This window comes from Macrobrachium rosenbergii, chromosome 44 (genome assembly GCF_040412425.1).
Source record: "Macrobrachium rosenbergii isolate ZJJX-2024 chromosome 44, ASM4041242v1, whole genome shotgun sequence".
Classification (NCBI taxonomy): Eukaryota; Metazoa; Arthropoda; class Malacostraca; order Decapoda; family Palaemonidae; genus Macrobrachium; species Macrobrachium rosenbergii.
In genome coordinates this window covers 32,575,570-32,593,584 of record NC_089784.1, presented here as the reverse complement: position 1 = coordinate 32,593,584, position 18,015 = coordinate 32,575,570, and the positions used below count along the sequence as shown (strand labels likewise).

Below are 18,015 nucleotides of genomic sequence, written 5' to 3'. Positions count from 1 at the left end.
TTTCCTCGCAAAGCTACCAACAATCCATTATTTGTCCTAATTGCTAACCCCCATTCCTATGTGTTTACCGAAATGACTGTGAGCAAGTGCTAATGATAATAACTTTTTAAGTCTTATCAAGCAGGCAGTTATTTGAGTCGAGTTACGAGGCCTTGGTCCGTGCTTGAAGTCAATAATACAGCCAACAGGCAAATACAAGCAATAGCGCTTTAATCACTCGGATCTAAACAGGAAGGCCGTCCACTATATCTATTTGAGGCCGCAGTTAAATGTCCGCGCTGAAGTTTATGTAATTCGATAAAGGCAATGGGAGTTTGAAAGGACGATTGTTTATGTAAATGTTTTTCGCCCTACTAATTACTCTGGCTTTTTTTTCCTCTCTCTCTCTCTCTCTCTCTCTCTCTCTCTCTCTCTCTCTCTCATCTAACGCACACTGCGCTCTTTAGGCTCTAATGTAAGCTAAATTACCCTTCAGGAATTAGATTTTAAATCGTCATTAAAAGCAGGGCTGGGCTGTAGCAGAGATGGAGCACAAGGGTGTTGCATCATTGCTTGAGCTGCAAATGCTTTGTGGTGTTTTCTTGGGAGAATTACTGGTAGACTTTCTTGAAAAAAATAATATTTTTTGGTTTTCATTTTCACAGTTCGTCACCTTATTATAGTTTATTATGGACTTCTTGAAAAAAAGAATATTTTTGGTTTTCGTTTTCACAATTTGTCACCTTCTTATTATAGTTTATTATGGACTTTCTTGAAAAAAGAATATTTTTGGTTTTCGTTTTCACAATTTGTCACCTTCTTATTATAGTTTATTATGGACTTTCTTGAAAAAAAGAATATTTTTGGCTTTCATTTTCACAATTTGTCACCTTCTTATTATAGTTTATTATGGACTTTCTTGAAAAAAAGAATATTTTTGGTTTTCATTTTCACAATTTGTCTCGTTCTTATTATAGTTTATTATGGACTTTCTTGAAAAAACAGTATTTTTGGTTTTCATTTTCACAATCTGTCTCGTTTTTATCATAGTTTCTTATACTTCTTGATCTTCCGTTCTCTCACCAGTTGTTTCTCTTTAGCGTTATAGTTTTATTTCCCCTTTCATTCCTTTTACTCTACCTCCATTCATATTCTTTCTTCCATCTTAATCTCCACCCTCTTCTAACAATGTTTCATAGTGCAACTGCGAGGTTTTCCTCTGTTACACCTCTTAAACCTCTTACTCTCAATTTTCCTTTCAGCGCTGAATGATCTCATAGGTCCCAGCACATGGCCTTCAGCCTAAATTGTATATTCTGTGTATCAAGTATTATTTCCTCTACGTTATCCATCTTATTTTAGCACACTCACTCTCTCTCTCTCAATACATCTTAGTACTGACTCACTCCCAGCCGGCGCTGACCCGCAAACTGGAGTTGAAGTTTCTCTCTCTCTCTCTCTCTCTCTCTCTCTCTCTCTCTCTCTCTCTGTGTGTGTGTGTGGTTGACAGTGAGTCAGGAGGTCGTAATTCAGCTGCTTGAAATTGTGCACTCTGCCTCCGTCACGCTTTTTGAAGTAATGGCAAATGACTTAATATAAATGAACCTCATGTTACTGTGTTTGGTGTTCCACAGGGTAACATCATTGAACCTGTGTAAGTATCCTTGTGACATAATTGTCGGCGTTAAGATAGAGTAACATAAGTAAATGATGGTTTATTCAGTTTTTAGTTTTTTTTTTTTTTAAGTGACTTCTAGCTTCGAATTTTTAAAAATCAGATAAGTAGTTGATATATGTTTATAACCAGGATGGGCATGAAGTTTAGCAGATTTCTTACCACGTTCCCAATCCCTAATTTATGGCTCATTGGAAACACCTCTACAGTAGGAACGATTCTGTGTACTTGGTTGTGCTTGGAATTACAATATAGAATTTAGGCCAAAGGCCAAGCACTGGGACCTATGAGGTCATGCAGCGCTGGAAAGGAAACTGGCAGTAAAAGGTTTGAAAGGTGTAACGGGAGGAAAACCTCGCAGTTGCACTATGAAGTAATTGTTTGGAGAGGGTGGATAGCAAGATGGAAGAAAGATATCATGAATGGAGGTGCAGTAAAAGGAATGAAAGGGGTTGCAGCTATGGGCCGAAGGGGCGTTGCAAAGAATCTTTAGTAGTAGCTACAGTGCAACCCGTGAGGTGTACTGACGGCGCTACCCCCCTACGGAGAATCTCTCTTTTTAGACAGCATTGCTAAGATGTGTTGCGTCTTTTTTCTTCGGTACAATGAAAGCGAATTCATTTTAGAGTCCAGTGGTTCTCAACCTGGGGGGCGTCAGCATTTTCCAAGGGGGGCGCGAGCACTAGGGAAAAATTAAAAATTCTGTAATTTTATTCGTTATTCTCTTAACAAGAGTTGCTAAGAAGCAGTGTCAAGTATCTCACTCATTCATTCCCAAAAGAAAAAAAAATCCCTTCTCTTCTTTCTCTCTTTTTTTTTTATTTTCCCTTGAATCTGGGAAGGAATTTTACTCATAGATGGAAGGGGGCGTGGAGGGAAGGACCAACTCTTAGAGGGGGCGTGTTAATAAAAAGGTTAAGAACCACTGTTTTAGACCATCATCATAAGATTCCTAGCTTGGTTGTATTCCATTGATTTTATTGTGAAGGCAGACCTTTCGACTTCACACGTTTGTTCCAATCCGTGTTACTTGTTTTTAAATTATCATATTCTGTTAACCTTTGAGGAATAACGCTAGTGTTACTACTTTTGCTCAAAGAAATGTTGATCTGAACCAGTGATTCATAACCTTGTTATTACCACGTCCCCTCTTATAGTTAGTTCTTCCCTCCGCAGCCCCCCTCCCTCTAACAGTTGGTCCTTCCCTCCACGCCCCCTCTAAGAATTGGTCCTTCCCTTCACGTCACCTCTAAGAATTGGTCCTTCCCTCCACGCCCCATTTGCATCTACGAATAAATTCCCTCCCCAGATTTAAAGGAAAATAAAAAAAAAAGAGAAAGAGAAGGGGTTTCGAGGGATAGGGAGGTAGGTAAATAATTATAAAACATGGTAACCCCAACGAGTCTAACCAGAGTAGTTAGACTATAGGAAACTTACGTTATAAGGCGATACGTTTGCATTTTTTTTATAAACTTCTGAATACTAGTTCCTCACTCTCGTTAAGAGAGTAACGAATATAATTAGGGAATTTTTAATTTTTCCCTAGGGCTTGCGACTTCCCTGGAAATTGCTGACGCCCTCGTAGGGGGACGGCGCGCCTCCCAGCTTAAGAACCAATGATTTAAACACTTATTTTCGTTTTTTCATTGTAATCATCTTTCCCGATTTTTTTCATTAAAAATTCTCGTTCTGCTTTACATATTAATGATTTCATCCAAATGATTTTTGTTCGTAATACGTGTACAAGATCTTCTTTAGCCAAGTAAATTCATTCTCTCTCTCTCTCTCTCTCTCTCTCTCTCTCTCTCTCTCTCTCTCTCTCTCTCTCTCTCTCTCTCTCTCTCTCTCTCAATTCTTGGAATAGTACTGCTTTTATCTCCTGAATTGTTATTAACCTCATTATGTTATTTGTAGTCTTTATTTTTTCAAAGACTCCAAAAACGCTTTTATTGCACAGGCGCCCTCTTTTCTACAATTATCTGTATACTGTCAGTGCATCTCGTGCGGTGCACTGTAGGCATTACTTGAGGTTCTTTGCAGCGTGCCTTCGCCCTGGAGCTGCAACCCATTTTGTTCCTTTTACTGTACCTCCTTTCATATTCTTTTTCTTCCATCTTACTTTCCACCCTCTCCTAACAATTGATTCACAGTGCAACTACTGTGAGGTTTTCCTCCTGTTACACCTTTCAGACCTTTTACTGTCAATTTCCGTTTCAGCCCTGAGTGACCTCATAGGTCCCAGTGCTTGGCCTTTGGCCTAAATTCTATATTCAATTCAATTCAACTCAATGTTTTTGCGAATTATTGCTAGTAAGGAGTATGCTACAGTCCTCTTTAATGTCCAGAGAACCACAATGTCCAGAATTCCTGAATTTCCAGAGTTCCACAATTTCCAGAAAGCCTCACTTTCAAGAAAACCCGGTTTTCCAGAGATCCACAGTTTACAGAATTCCGCAGTTTCCAGAATTCCACAGTTTCTAGAATTACAGTGTCCAGAAATCCTCATTTCCCAGATATCCACGATTTCCATAAACACTCATTTTCCCGAAATCCCCAGTTTACAGAAATCCACACTTTCCAGAATTTCACAGTTTCTAAAAATCCTCAGCTTCCAGAGATCCTCATTTTACAGAAATCCTCATTTTGCAGAAATCCTCATTTTGCAGAAATCCTCATTTTGCAGAAATCCTCATTTTACAGAATTCCAGAGTTTCCAGAATTCCACAGTTTCTAGAATTCGAAAATTTACAGAAATCCTTATTTTTCATGAAGTCCTAAATTTACAGTAATTCACAACTTCCAGAATTCCACAATTTGCAGAAATCCTCATTTTCCTTAGATCCTCAACTTCTATGAATCCGCAATTTCCAGAAACCGCGAGTAATTCACACCAAGGTCAAAAAAAGGCAGGATCACTGAAAACTCGGTTAACCTTGACTTAATTACCGTGAAATCTTGATTTACAGGCCGTTTTAGTTTTCTGTAAAATAAAACTATTGTGCCGGCTTTGTCTGTCTGTCCGCAGTTTATTCTGTCCGCAGTTTATTCTGTCCGCACTTTTTTCTGTCCGCACTTTTTTCTGTCCGCACTTTTTTCTGTTCGACCTCAGGTTTTAAAAACTCCTGAGGCTAGAGGGCTGCAAATTGGTATGTTGATTATCCACCCTCCATTCATTAAACATGCCAAATTGCAGCCCTCTAGCCTCAGTAGTTTTTATTTTATTTAAGGTTAAAGTTAGCCATGACCGTACTTCTGGCAACGCAACAATACAGGCCACCACGGCCAGCTGAGGGTTTCATGGGCGCGGCTCATACAACATTATACCGAGACCACCAAAAGATAGATCTGTTTTCGGTGGCCTTGATTATAGACTGTACAGAAAACTCGATTGCGTCGAAGAAAATTCGGCGCATTTTTTTCTTGTTTACTTATACTTTACAATTTGGTTAAATTGAGTTATTACTTGCCGAAAGAACATAAATATCTACCGGTGTTTTATTAATTTTTTTGCCGATGTTAAACTCTTTATATTCTCTCCGAAGTTCTCATTTTTCAAGATCGTATTTAGTCCCGTATTTATTACTCTTCGTCCGGGCTGTAATTACCTTTCATTGCTCCCGTTCTGTGTACTTTATGGATATATTCTTTATTTGTATATTCTTGAGAATAGCATCTCTCACTCCCAGGACAGGTACGCCAGAGAAGCTACAGCTATAAATCCTTTCGTATCAAATGAGTGTTTAGGAAGCCCTTGCCAGCACAGTAATCATAACGTGAGTTATAACGAGCACAAGGCAGAGAGAGAGAGAGGTACGACTGAAAGGCTCTGGGATTGCTACTTTTAAAATATACGAACTTAAGGAATGAGCTCCATGTTTTTAGTTTTCTGTAAAAGAAAACTATTGTGCCGGCTTTGTCTGTCGTCCGCACTTTATTCTGTCCGCACTTTTTTCTGTCCGCCCTCAGATCTTGAAAACTACTGAGGCTAGAGGGCTGCAAATTGGTATGTTGATCATACAATCTCCAATTGTCAAACATATCAAATTGCAGCCCTCTAGCCTCAGTAGTTTTTATTTTATTTAAGGTTAAAGTTAGCCATAATCGTACCTCTGGCAACATACAGGATAGGCCACCACAGGGTCGTGGTTAAAGATTCAGGGGCCGCGGCTCATACAGCATTATACCGGGACCACCGAAAGATAGATCTATTTTCGGTGGCCTTGATTATACGCTGTAACCGGCTGTACAGAAAACTCACTCGCGCCGAAGAAACTTCAGCGCATTGTTTACGTGTTTTATGATGTGGTAAGTTGATCCCAGATTGAAAATGCGTACAAATATTTATGCGATTCAGTCACATTATTATTATTATTATTATTATTATTATTATTATTATTATTATTATTATTATTATTATTATTATTATTATTCGGATAGGAGAGACTCTTACTGCAGAAATGTTAAAAGAAATACTTGTGCCAACTGTTACTAAGTTTTTGCTTGTTTTCTTATGTGTCTAATAATTTTCTTGTCATGTTTGTGGCTAATGATAAAGAAAAGTTCTTATGAAATAAAAAAAACATCGTTTAGACTTATAATTATATATTTGCTCCAACATGAAAAGAAAATCACAAGGCAAATATTAAAAAAAAAACGAATCTCAGTTCTAACGGAACAACTGTTCCTTTAAATATTATTTTTATTATTATTATTATTATTATTATTATTATTATTATTATTATTATTATTATTATTATTATTATTATTATTATTATTATACTGCAATATCTTTTAATGAAGTTTGCTTGAAAGAGGTCTTCTTTCGAGTTATTATTATTATTATTATTATTATTATTATTATTATTATTATTATTATTATTATTATTATTATTATTAACGAAGCTACCAGGTCTTTTATTAATATTATTCAGATATAACAGCCTTTCGTTGCAATCGCTACCCCACGTCTCTCAGACATGACCTTGCAACCGCGTTTGCAATTTATTTTGCAGTCAATCTTGCCCATTATTCACAATCTCTTTCAAACCTGCTCCTCCTCCTCCTCCTCCTCCTCCTCCTCCTCCTCCTCCTCCTTCTTCTTCTTCTTCTTCTTCTTCTTCTTCTTCTTCTGTCTCCATTACTTACAATCTCTTTCAAACTTCCTCTTCCTCCTTCTCTTCTTTTTCTTCTTCTTCTTCTCTGCTGTTTCCTTCGTCATCTCCTCCCATTACTCACAATCTCTTTCAAACCTCCTCTTCTTACTCCTCCTCCTCCTCTCCTCCTCCTCCTTCTCTCCTCCTCCTCTTCTTATTCCTCCTCCTCCTCCTCCTCCTCCTTCTTCTTCTTCTTCTTCTTCTTCTTCTTCTTCTTCTTCTTCTTCTTCTTCTCCTATCCTCCCTCTTCCTCCGCCTCCCATCCTACTTCCTCCTCCTCCTCCTCTCCTCCTCCTTCCTCTTCTTCCTCCTCCTCCTCCTCCTCCTCTCCTGTCTGCCTCGTCGTCTCCTCCCTCTTCTCATTTGTTCCATGCACCTTCTGTTTTGCCTCCTAAATCTTCCATAGTTCTCGACTAATTACAGGATGGAGAGCCTACGTCAAGATTCGGCGCAGATTTCTTCCCAAGACGTTGGATTTCTCCGTCAGCTTCTCAATTTACCTACACTGTAATTATCAGTACTTCTGCTGATGGAGCGGGACCCCGCCGGTCGGGTCAGGACAGATCTCCAAGGACCGGGCGCGATGGCCGGAATGCCCCTGCCCAGCCAAGGGTCCGACGGGCCTTACCCGCCCGGTCTTTGGGTCTTGTCCTGGCCCAGTTAGGAATAGTGTCGAGGAAATGGCTTCTCGAACGGTTTTGAGAGAGTGAGAATAGATAGATATTGTTTATGCGGTGGGATTTTTTTATTTTTTTATTTCTTTTTTTTATATCTTGGCTTTTTTCTTTCGGTCGTTCTTTTTATTGACGCTTGTGATTCGAATTTGATTTGGACGTGGCCATTTTTGTCTCGCGCGTTTCCTGCGCTTGATTATCTGCTTATAACCTTCTGCTTTTCATTCTGAAAACTTTTTTTTTTCTTTGTGTTTACCCTTCTTACCACTCACTGTCCAAGTCTTTTGTTTAGATGAAAACGGAAAAACATCCCTCTCAAACTTTCTTTTGTTATTGCGAGAGGACGCGACCATATAGCTATAGATATGATTTATGGTTATATATTTAACCTTCTTGGAAAAATTTTGTTTTTTATGCTTACCTTTACTTTACATCTGGTTATCAAAGCCTTTTGTTTAATGACGACAGAAAAAGTTCTCAAACTTTCATTTTTTTTTTATTGCGAGAAGACGTGACCGCGTCAACTCATTTCATGTTTTGGTCTAAATACAATTTATTCTTATGTTCCTCCCCTCCCGCCCTCCTATTCTTCCTTTCCTCCTCGATTCCTCTTCCCATGACTTTGGCATTGCTTGATTTGTGACGCGGTCTCCCACCCCACCCCGAAATACCTATGGCGAGTAAATGTACCGATTACGGCCCGATCTAATTAAGAGAAACCTGTAATATTAGGGTCGTTGGGATATTAACCGCGTGACGTTTATCTGTTTACGGTCCAAATTTATGCCGTCACTTTTGGATTTATTACTCCTTCGAACCCCGTTCCCCTTCCCCGTCCCCCACCCCCTAACCAACCCCCTTTTATGCCCACAACCTCATTTTCCGTAACCCCAGCTCCGGAAACACCGGTGGGTCTGAGAACCATTAGCCGTCAGTCTTACGAATTTCTTGTGGAAGCCTTCATGATCCATATCGCTAATTTTAAATTAAAGGAAAATAAAAAATAAAAAAAAATCTCGAGTATAAGCCTTTAATTATGTTTTGGCCTCATTTGGGATCTTGAAATGGCGATGAGACTCTGTTAACGTTGGCTTTAGGCAAATCTGTATTAAGTTTCAGCGTCATTTTCTGAAGTATCAGCGGGAGGGTTCAGATTGCAATATGTATGCATGTTGAAATCGCCAGAATGACGAGTGCTTGGAGGAAGTCTTAAGGAAAGGTGGTGTTCTTGATTTTTGTCGTGCTTGCGTTTTGTTCTCTTTCGCATGTTGGAAATGTATTTTAATACTTTCCTACCAGGCTAATAATGTTTCTAAATTGTGGTCATTTTTCCTTAGTTCATCTGGCAAATCTACATGGCGTATTTTTTATATATTACTTTTACTTAGTTTTACGGAGAACTCGCCTTCCTTATTAAGCGATAAATGGTGAATTTTGCGCCATCGAAGGTTTGTTTTTTCAGCCACAAAATACTCTACAGGTAAAACGCCATGGTTAATGTATTGTCATGTACTGAAAGAAAAAAAAAAACTCTGAAACCGCAGGAGCTGGCTCGTTCACATTTCCAGTTTTGACTGAATGGTTCGCAGTCCAGTATTTGTAGATTCTTAGGCAAGAAGGTCCCGAAGCAATTTTTCAATTAAAGACAGTTTATCAATGAGCAATTAAAGTTGAGTATATATTAAAAAATGCATTTTTTGAAATTTCGGGCACAGTCTTCTTAGTAGTTTTAATCTATGAATATTTACGCTTAATGTACAGAAGTGATACAATATATTGGTAATAATTAAAGAAAGCTGTGATATTTTTATTATTATTATTATTATTATTATTATTATTATTATTATTATTATTATTGGTAATAATTAAAGTTGTGATATCCTTCTGATTATTATTATTATTATTATTATTATTATTATTATTATTTAGAATAACTTTTATCTATTTTTTAAAGCCGTAAAGGACCATAAAAAAGTATTTTTACGAAATAATAGAAAGCCATAGCTTTTTAATAACAGATGTTCACTCACCGAAGGGAGTGAATAATTCCGCGATCTCGCCATCAAGTGTAGCAGTAGTGACGTATTAAGATAAATTCAGCCAAACTTGAAATGCTATAACGCGACTTTTCATTACTTTAATATAATAATAATAATAATAATAATAATAATAATAATAATAATAATAATAATAATAATAATAATAATATCACAACTTTTTTAAATACCAGTACATTGTACCTCTTCTGTACATAAGTGTAAATATTCACAGATTAAAACAACTAAGAAAACGGCGCCCAAAATTTAAGCAAATGCATTTTTTAATATTGCACTCACAACTTTGCTTGCTCATTGATAAACTCTCTTTAATTAAAAAAGGGGCGGGGGGCTTCGGGAACTTCTTGCCAGAGAATCTACTTATTGATTTGGACTGCGAACAACTCAGTCAAAACTGGAAATGCGAACGAGCCAGTTCCTGCGGTTCCAGAAGCATAACATCGTTTTCGTAGGGCAACGTGGAAGGACCTAGGCCCACTTATGTATGTAGCAATTGTTTATGTAATCAACTTTGAGGATCGACGTACAGTACTGACATTGTAATGAAGGCAAATAACGACGTATTACATGAAGGTGATGGAGGAACGGCATTATTGTAATTTTAAGTAAGTTTGGTTAAAAATACTCTTGTCATTGTAATAGAATGGTTAGCTAGTTGTTATCGCTTGTGTAGGAAACAGGGAGAGAATTCTCACGATATTGTAGCAGTTATAAGAAAATACATCTGTGTCTCTTGTGTCATAAGGTGTAATACCCCATAGTGCACCTCAAGCGGTGCACTGTAGGCATTACTTAAGGTTCTTTCGGTTGGTAGCTGCAACCCCTTTCATTCCTTTTACTGTACCTCCATTCATATTCTCTTTGTTCCCTCTTGCTATCCAACCTCTCTTAACAATTGTTTCATAGTGCAACTTCGAGGTTTTCCTCCTGCCAAACCTTTCAAGCCTTTCTATTCCCAATTTTAATTTCAGCTCTGAATGACCTCGTAGGTCCCAGCACTTGGCCTTCAGCCTATATTCTGTATATTCCACAAGATGTAATATTCATTCCTTTGAGGAAAATTAAGAAAATTAAATCATTTTCAGTGGATATTAGGCTGCCATCAGTTTTTTGTGTAAAAACTGATGAAAGCTTTTAGTTACTAGTTATATCATCATCACTGCCGAGATGCGAACGGAGGTATAATGATTCTGTTTAAAATTACGAGAAAGTGATCGTTATCATTATGAGCAAGAAATAACTCAATGAGGAGCTTCGTATCATCTTCAGGAAACGATGAATCACCATCACTGTAATGAAGTTAGTGACGCATATGATTATGACGAGGTGCGACGTCACATCAGAAGTACAAAGATTCTTTTGTTTTTTATCATAATTTCCGTTATTAGGAATAATCATGGCAACGTGATTTTGTCTCTCGATGTTATTTATTTATACTAAGGAATTACACCAATTTCAGACGAGCGGAAGTTGCACATATATTTTCCCGGCTTTGTGCTCAAGTTTTTGTGTTTGTAGGTTATTGTTGTCAAATTGTATTTTTTGTAAGGCAGTCATCACCTTTTGACAAGACATTTTTGTTAGCTGATAATAGTAAATATCTGCAGAGAGAGAGAGAGAGAGAGAGAGAGAGAGAGAGAGAGAGAGAGAGAGGTGGGGTGGGGAGAGAGAAAGAGAGAGAGAGGGTGGGAGAGAGAGAGAGAGAGAGAGAGAGAGAGAGGATGGGGATAGAGAAAGGGAGAAAGAGGGTGGGGATAGAGAAAGAGAGAAAGAGGGTGGGGATAGAGAAAGAGAGAGAGGGGGGAGAGAGAGAGAGAGAGAGAGAGAGAAAGAGAGAGAGTGGTGATAGAGAAAGAGAGAAAGAGGGTGGGGATAGAGAAAGAGAGAACGAGGGTGGGGGGAGAGAGAGAGAAAGAGAGAGAGAGAGAGGATGGGGATAGAGAAAGAGAGAGAGAGGATGGGGATAGAGAAAGAGAGAGAGAGGATGGGGATAGAGAAAGAGAGAGAGAGGATGGGGATAGAGAAAGAGAGAGAGAGGATGGGGATAGAGAAATAGGTGGTGGGTAGAGAGAGAGAGAGAGAGAATTCTCATAATGTCCTTTATTGTTCATTGTTCCGTAAAAACTTATTCTTAATAAGCATTTAAGCGTTTAACAAAGATCTTAGTTGCTACTGTCATTGCTCCTGTACTGGGCTATCACGCTTTTTCCTCTTGCTTCGAAGCCCTATTCAAACCAAGTTCTGGTAGTTAGTCGGCTGCTGTAGGTTGTAACCAGGAGGAAAAGTTAATGTCGAGCCACCCTTTCTAAGTAGAAATATAGAAATTAAATATATGTATATATTATATATATATATATATATATATATATATATATATATATATATATATATATATATATATATATATATATATATATATATATATATATATATATATATATATATATATATATATATATATATATATATATATATATATATATATCTATATCTAAGGTTTTAAGTGGAAATGTGTTTCAAGATAAATAAAAATTAAAAACCCAGCTACAAGACCCCAGGTACTCATTCAGTTCTCTAAAAAAAATGTAAGGAAAGGTCTTGACAGTACAAAATGAGATAGTGAAACTTCTACTAATATTCCGTGCTCGTTCATTTTTGTCCTTGACTGAGCCTGACATGAAGCTTTCTTTGCCTGAGCAATCAGCTTTAGCTCATGCAATAATATGCAGCTCTTCTCCTTGACTCTTTTCACTTTTTAGTTTTCTGTAAAAGAAAACTATTATCCCGGCTTTTCTGTCCGTCCGCACTTTATTATGTCCGCACTTTATTCTGTCGGCAATTTTTTCTGTCCGCACATTTTCTTTCCGCCCTCAGATCTTAAAAACCGCTGAGGCTAGAGGGCTGCAAATTGGTATGTTGATCATCCACCCTCCATTCATCAAACATACCAAATTGCAGCCCTCCAGCCTCTGTAGTTTTTATTTTATTTAAGGTAAAGTTAGCCGTAATCGTGCTTCCGGCAACGCAACAACACAGCCCACCACTGCCTGCTGAGAGTTTCATGGGCCGCAGCTCATACAACATTATACCGAGGCCACCTAAAGATAGACCTATTTTCGTGGCCGTGATTATACGCTGTACAGAAAACTCGATTGCGCCGAAGAAACCTCGGCTCATTTTTTACTTGTTTCTTTTTTATTCTTCCTCTTGAGTTTTCGTTTCGCGACACTGGGTTGCCATTCTGTTGCGGTGTTTGCTTATCCATACTGTTACGCCCTCATTTTATAAATGTGTAACTTTACTTTATGCTGAGTGTGTATTTTGACTTTCGTCTTTTCTTTCAATTCCTGATTCACTAAAAAAAAAAGGCTTTATCATTCTCATAACGCTTAAATTTCTCTTAAATATATATTTTTTTCTTATAACTAAGTGTATTTTGAGTTTTATTTCAATTCTGATTCACTAAAAGAAAAGGCTTTATCATTCCTCATAAAGCTTAAATTTCTCTTATATTTCTTTTTTTTTTCTCTCATAGCTAAGTGTATTACGAGTTTTATTTCAATTACTGATTCACTGAAAAAAGGGCTTTATCATTCTCGTAACGCTTAAATTTCTCTTATATTTTTTTTTTTGTCTCATAACTGACCTGCCCTTAAGTCTTTCTTTCACAGTCCGTTAATTCCCTAAGTTTTTTTCCCCCCATTCGCAGTTAATCCCGTTATCTGGTGATTGTTATTCCCTCGTCATTATTTTTTTTTCTTTGTGACTAATTATCATCCCTTTTCCTTTTATACGTTTTGGAATTTTTGTACCTGTATCGCGCTTTCCCGGTTACTATTATAAAGGAATCTTAGAAATTACTGACCTGTGTGTGTGTGTGTGTATATATATATATATATATATATATATATATATATATATATATATATATATATATATATATATATATATATATATATATATACATATATATATATATGTGTGTATATATATATATACATATATTTATAATATATATAATATGCATGTATATATAATGTATATGATATAAATATATATATATATATATATATATATATATATATATATATATATATATATATATATATATATGTATGTGTGTGTGTGTGTGTGTGTGTGTGTGTGTGTGTATATATATATATATATATATATATATATATATATATATATATATATATATATATATATATATATATATATAGTGTGTATGTATGCATATATACTTATGAATGGATAGAAAGATAGAAAGATACACAGACATTGTTTATTCATTTTCAACTTTTAGAGTTCACCCTTTCCACAATAACTTACCACTGGAATCGGCACAACCTCCTCCCACTCTCCTCTTCCCCTCCCCCCCCACCTGTTACCCCCCTCCTCCCCCACCTGTTACCCCTCCCCTCCCCACAACCTGTTACCCCTCCCACCATTCCCTTACAAAATTGTCGCTCCACACACACACACTCGCATACACATGGGCATTGCTAAGCCATCCATCACGATATACCCACCTAATACCCACCTACCCATCTCCCCCCCGCCCCATTTACTTCTTCCTCCTCCATCTGTGTATCTCCTCCTTAAAAGGATGCGCAGGATATGAGAGCAGAGAGAAGGAAAGGATGAAATTGAGGAGGAGAGAGGGAGAGAGAAAAAAGCTTGAGAACTCTGGAAGGATGGAGATACGAAGGGAAGGATGAGGGATGGGGTGCAGGGGGGGGAAGGGGGGAGTTAGAGGGAGGGAGGGAGGGAGGGGCTGAAAGATATAGAGAAACTGATGAGTTGCGGAGGGGGTGGCAGGAGGGCGAGCGAGCCCAGGAGAATAGCATTCGATCAACAAATATGTTGGTAATTACAGGGTGTCTCAGGAAGTTTTGACGCGATGCGGTGACTTACGATGGCTATTGATTATGCGTCACTCTGTACAGCCTCACAATTCCCTGGGACCCCCAAGACACACACACACATACAAACCACTCCATTTAACCCCCTCCCCCAATAATCCTCCGGAGGACTCCATCCTCTTTCCTATAATCCTCCTGTCGTCCTCCATCCATTCTTTTAATCTTCCTCCTCCTCCTCCTCCTCCTCCTCCTCCTCCTCCTCCTCCTCCTCCTCCTCCTCCTCCTCCTCCTCCTCCTCCTTCTTTCATGTAACCCCTCTTGTAGGCTGACCCATAAATGTTCCTTGATAACACGGCCTTCGTAGGCTGTCGGGTTTGATGGACTGTTGGAGGAATATAAAGGGAGAGGGGAGGGATGGGAGGGGAGGGCTGAGGAGGGGGAGGGAAGAAAATATCGGTTGAGGATTGGGAAGATTCGATGTACGGCTGTGATAAGACTTGAGGTGGTAATATTAGCAATGAAGACAACGGAGAAATGTTGTGTATTTGATTCCGTATGCGCTTGAATATTATATTTGAAACAGGGCATTGTGGTTTCGAATTCGTTCTGTTACTGGGTTGCAGTAAAGCTAAATAAAAAATCAAAGTGAATTGTTTAGTTTATAATTCATGCACTGCTGCGTCTTTACAAGTGAACAGTCAGTCAGTATTTGGAAGGAATTTTGTATTACCAGCAGCTCTGCAAACTAGTTTTCCATTCCCTTTTAAGCTTAATCAAAGGTCATTGAATTGCAAATAGATTTTGTTTCCAAAAGTATGTCGCAGGATGACGTAGGTGGTTATTAAGAAACTTTATATATATAAAGACAAAATTGCAAATGTATTCGGTAAAAAGTATATTGATTTTGATTTCTAATTTTTTTAATCCATAATAATTTGTAAATATTGTAGGTATATGATTTTGTAATATTTTGGTAATATCTTACATATGTAAATGAAATGTAACATTTTTCTAATATAAATGAAATTTTATATTTTTCTTATTATGTAAAAGTAATGTAATATTTTTCTAATAAAAGATAAATAAAATAAGGAACCAATTTCAGATTATGGTATGCTAGACTTATCACTCCTCCGTAGGGGGATAGTGCCATCAGTGCACCTCACAGCGTGCACTGTAGGCATTACTTAAGGTTCTTTTCAGCGTCCCTTCCTTAGGCCCCTAGCTGCAACTCCTTTCATTTCTTTGACTGTACCTCCATTCATATTCTCTTTCTTCCATCTTGCTATCCACCTTCTCCTAACAATTATTTCATAGTGCAACTGCTTTGAGGTTTTCTGCCTGTTACACCTTTCAAACCTATCTACTCTCAATTTCTCATCCAGCGCTGAATGGCCTCATAGGTCCCAACGCTTTGCCTTTGGCCTAAACTCCATATTCCTATCCTTCTATATTCCTAGACGTATCACACGTACAGGTGACTAGATGTCGGATGCTATGTTGCGTTCAATATGTAGTATAATTATCAACATGGGTGGTAAGAAGCAATTGCATCCACTAGTACACATTAACAAGTCAGTGATACATTCATGCATTGAAATCTCTTTGCCAAATATATTCATTCCCGTAGAGAGGTGGTTACTGTCAGTGCACGTCTCGCGGCGCACTGTAGGCATTACTAAAGGATGTTGGCAGCTTCCCTTCGGCCCCTATCTTTGCCCTCTTCATAGCCTTTTACTTTACCGTCATTCCCGCTTCGTTCCTTCCAGCTTGCTGTCCAGCTACTCAAACTCCCTCTTATCGCTACCTTAACCGCTGGATGGCTGGAAGTTAAATTTTCACAAATCAACCAATTATACCCCCTTAGGGGGTAGTGACGTCAGTGCACCTCGTGCTGTGCATTGTAGGCATTACATAAGGTTCTTTGCAGCATGCCTTCGGCCCTTAGCTGCAACCCCTTTCGTTTCTTTTACCGTACCTCCTCTCATATTCTCTTTTCTTCCACCTTACTTTCCACCCTCTCCTAACAATTGATTCATATTGTAACTACGAGGTTTTCCTCCTGTTACACATTTCAGACCTTTTACTGTCAATTTCCGTTTCAGCACTAAATGACCTCATAGGTCCCAGTGCTTGGCCGTGGGCCTAAATTCTATATTCAATTCAATTCAATTCGGCCAGTTATACTTGTGATTGGTGGTTTTTCTCAGTGCGGCATTTACTTTCGTTTGAAAATTTAATGTGCAAAATAACACCAGGGTAATAGATCATTCATTAGATTGTTCTATTCCACAATGAATAGACGAAGACTGACAGAACTAAGTAAAAAAAAAAAGTTTATTAGTAAGGGTTCACATTGCAAGACAAGAATGTGGAAATCGCACCTATCGCATCGCCGCCGAAGCCGTATTGTTCTCGGCCTGACAAGTTCCATTCGTGTAATCTGGAGGTTATTTTTTTTACCCAGTCGGGAATGTTATTAATGCTCTCCTTCCTGCACACCGTACTTAAGGCATCAGTTTTCTCAAGTCAGATATGCTTGTGTTAAACGAGGCTTCTTTTTTTCTTCTTCTTCTTCTTTCAAGGCGGTTTTCGAAGATGGGAATCGGGAGCTTGGGTTCCTGTGAAATATTGCCTCCATTTGGTAAATTAGAACACTTGTTCTTTAATGTTTTTTAGTTTTCTGTCAAAGACAACTATTGTGCCGGCTTTGTCTGTCCGTCCGCACTTTGTTCTGTCCGCACCTTTTCTGTCCGTCCTCAGATCTTAAAAACTACTGAGGAGGCTGGAGGGCTGCCCTTTAGCCTCATTCGTTTTTATTTTATTTAAGGTTAAAGTTAACCATAATCGTGCTTCTGGCAACGGTATAGGATAGGCCACCACCGGGCCGTGGTTAAAGATTCATGGGCCGCAGCTCATGCGGCATTTATACCGAGACCGCAGAAAGATAGACCTGTTTTCGGTGGCCTTGATTATACGCTGTACAGAAAACTCGATTGCGCCGAAGAAACTTCGACTCATTTTTTACCTTGTTTTTAATTTATACGTGTTTTTTTTTCTTTTCCACTTATATATATAATTTTTTTTTAACTACGTCAGATCAACAGTATTGTCCAATCTTAGTTGCCTCATAAGCAAAATGGTACATAAATTTTTAAGCGTTTTCCTTTCCCTCTCGTTCCCTACGAACGAAAAAAAATCACCTTCATTATTTAACTCAAATAAGAGCGATAATGAAACGAGCTATTTTCGAATACGGCTTCAGAACAAGCCACGTTCAAATTCGGCTTCGGAACGAGCTACGTTCAAATTCGGCTTCGGAACGAGCTACCTTCAAATTCGGCTTCGGAACGGGCCGCCGGGCGGCAAGATCCACACCCAAATAAGGGGTCAAAATTGGTCGCTCCATTAATTACCTCGGCCGCGTTTAGTTTAGGGAATCTTTTAACGCGGAGGGGAGCAGTTTTTAGTTATCTTGATCTTAAAATACTATGGAAGGAGTTAGACACCGCGGCTTAAAGCTGATTCACATTATACCATCACGTCACCGACACATCACGTCACGCCCCCGTCCCATCAGCCGTGCCTTGTATTCACACTATCCATCACAAT

General features: G+C 38.3%; 2 protein-coding genes across 2 annotated transcripts in view; both read right to left on the bottom strand.

Moving 5' to 3' along the window:
* The window catches only part of LOC136829580 (ovarian abundant message protein-like), a 45,338-nt gene extending 38,546 nt beyond the window's left edge, over nucleotides 1-6,792 (bottom strand). The window contains exon 1 of the mRNA XM_067088429.1: nucleotides 6,677-6,792. Within this exon, the coding sequence (XP_066944530.1) occupies nucleotides 6,677-6,792 (116 nt within the window). The remainder of the gene's footprint in view (nucleotides 1-6,676) is intronic.
* A 7,697-nt stretch (nucleotides 6,793-14,489) lies between these two features.
* The window catches only part of LOC136829579 (loricrin-like), a 13,461-nt gene continuing 9,935 nt past the window's right edge, over nucleotides 14,490-18,015 (bottom strand). The window contains exon 2 of the mRNA XM_067088428.1: nucleotides 14,490-14,785. Within this exon, the coding sequence (XP_066944529.1) occupies nucleotides 14,490-14,785 (296 nt within the window). The remainder of the gene's footprint in view (nucleotides 14,786-18,015) is intronic.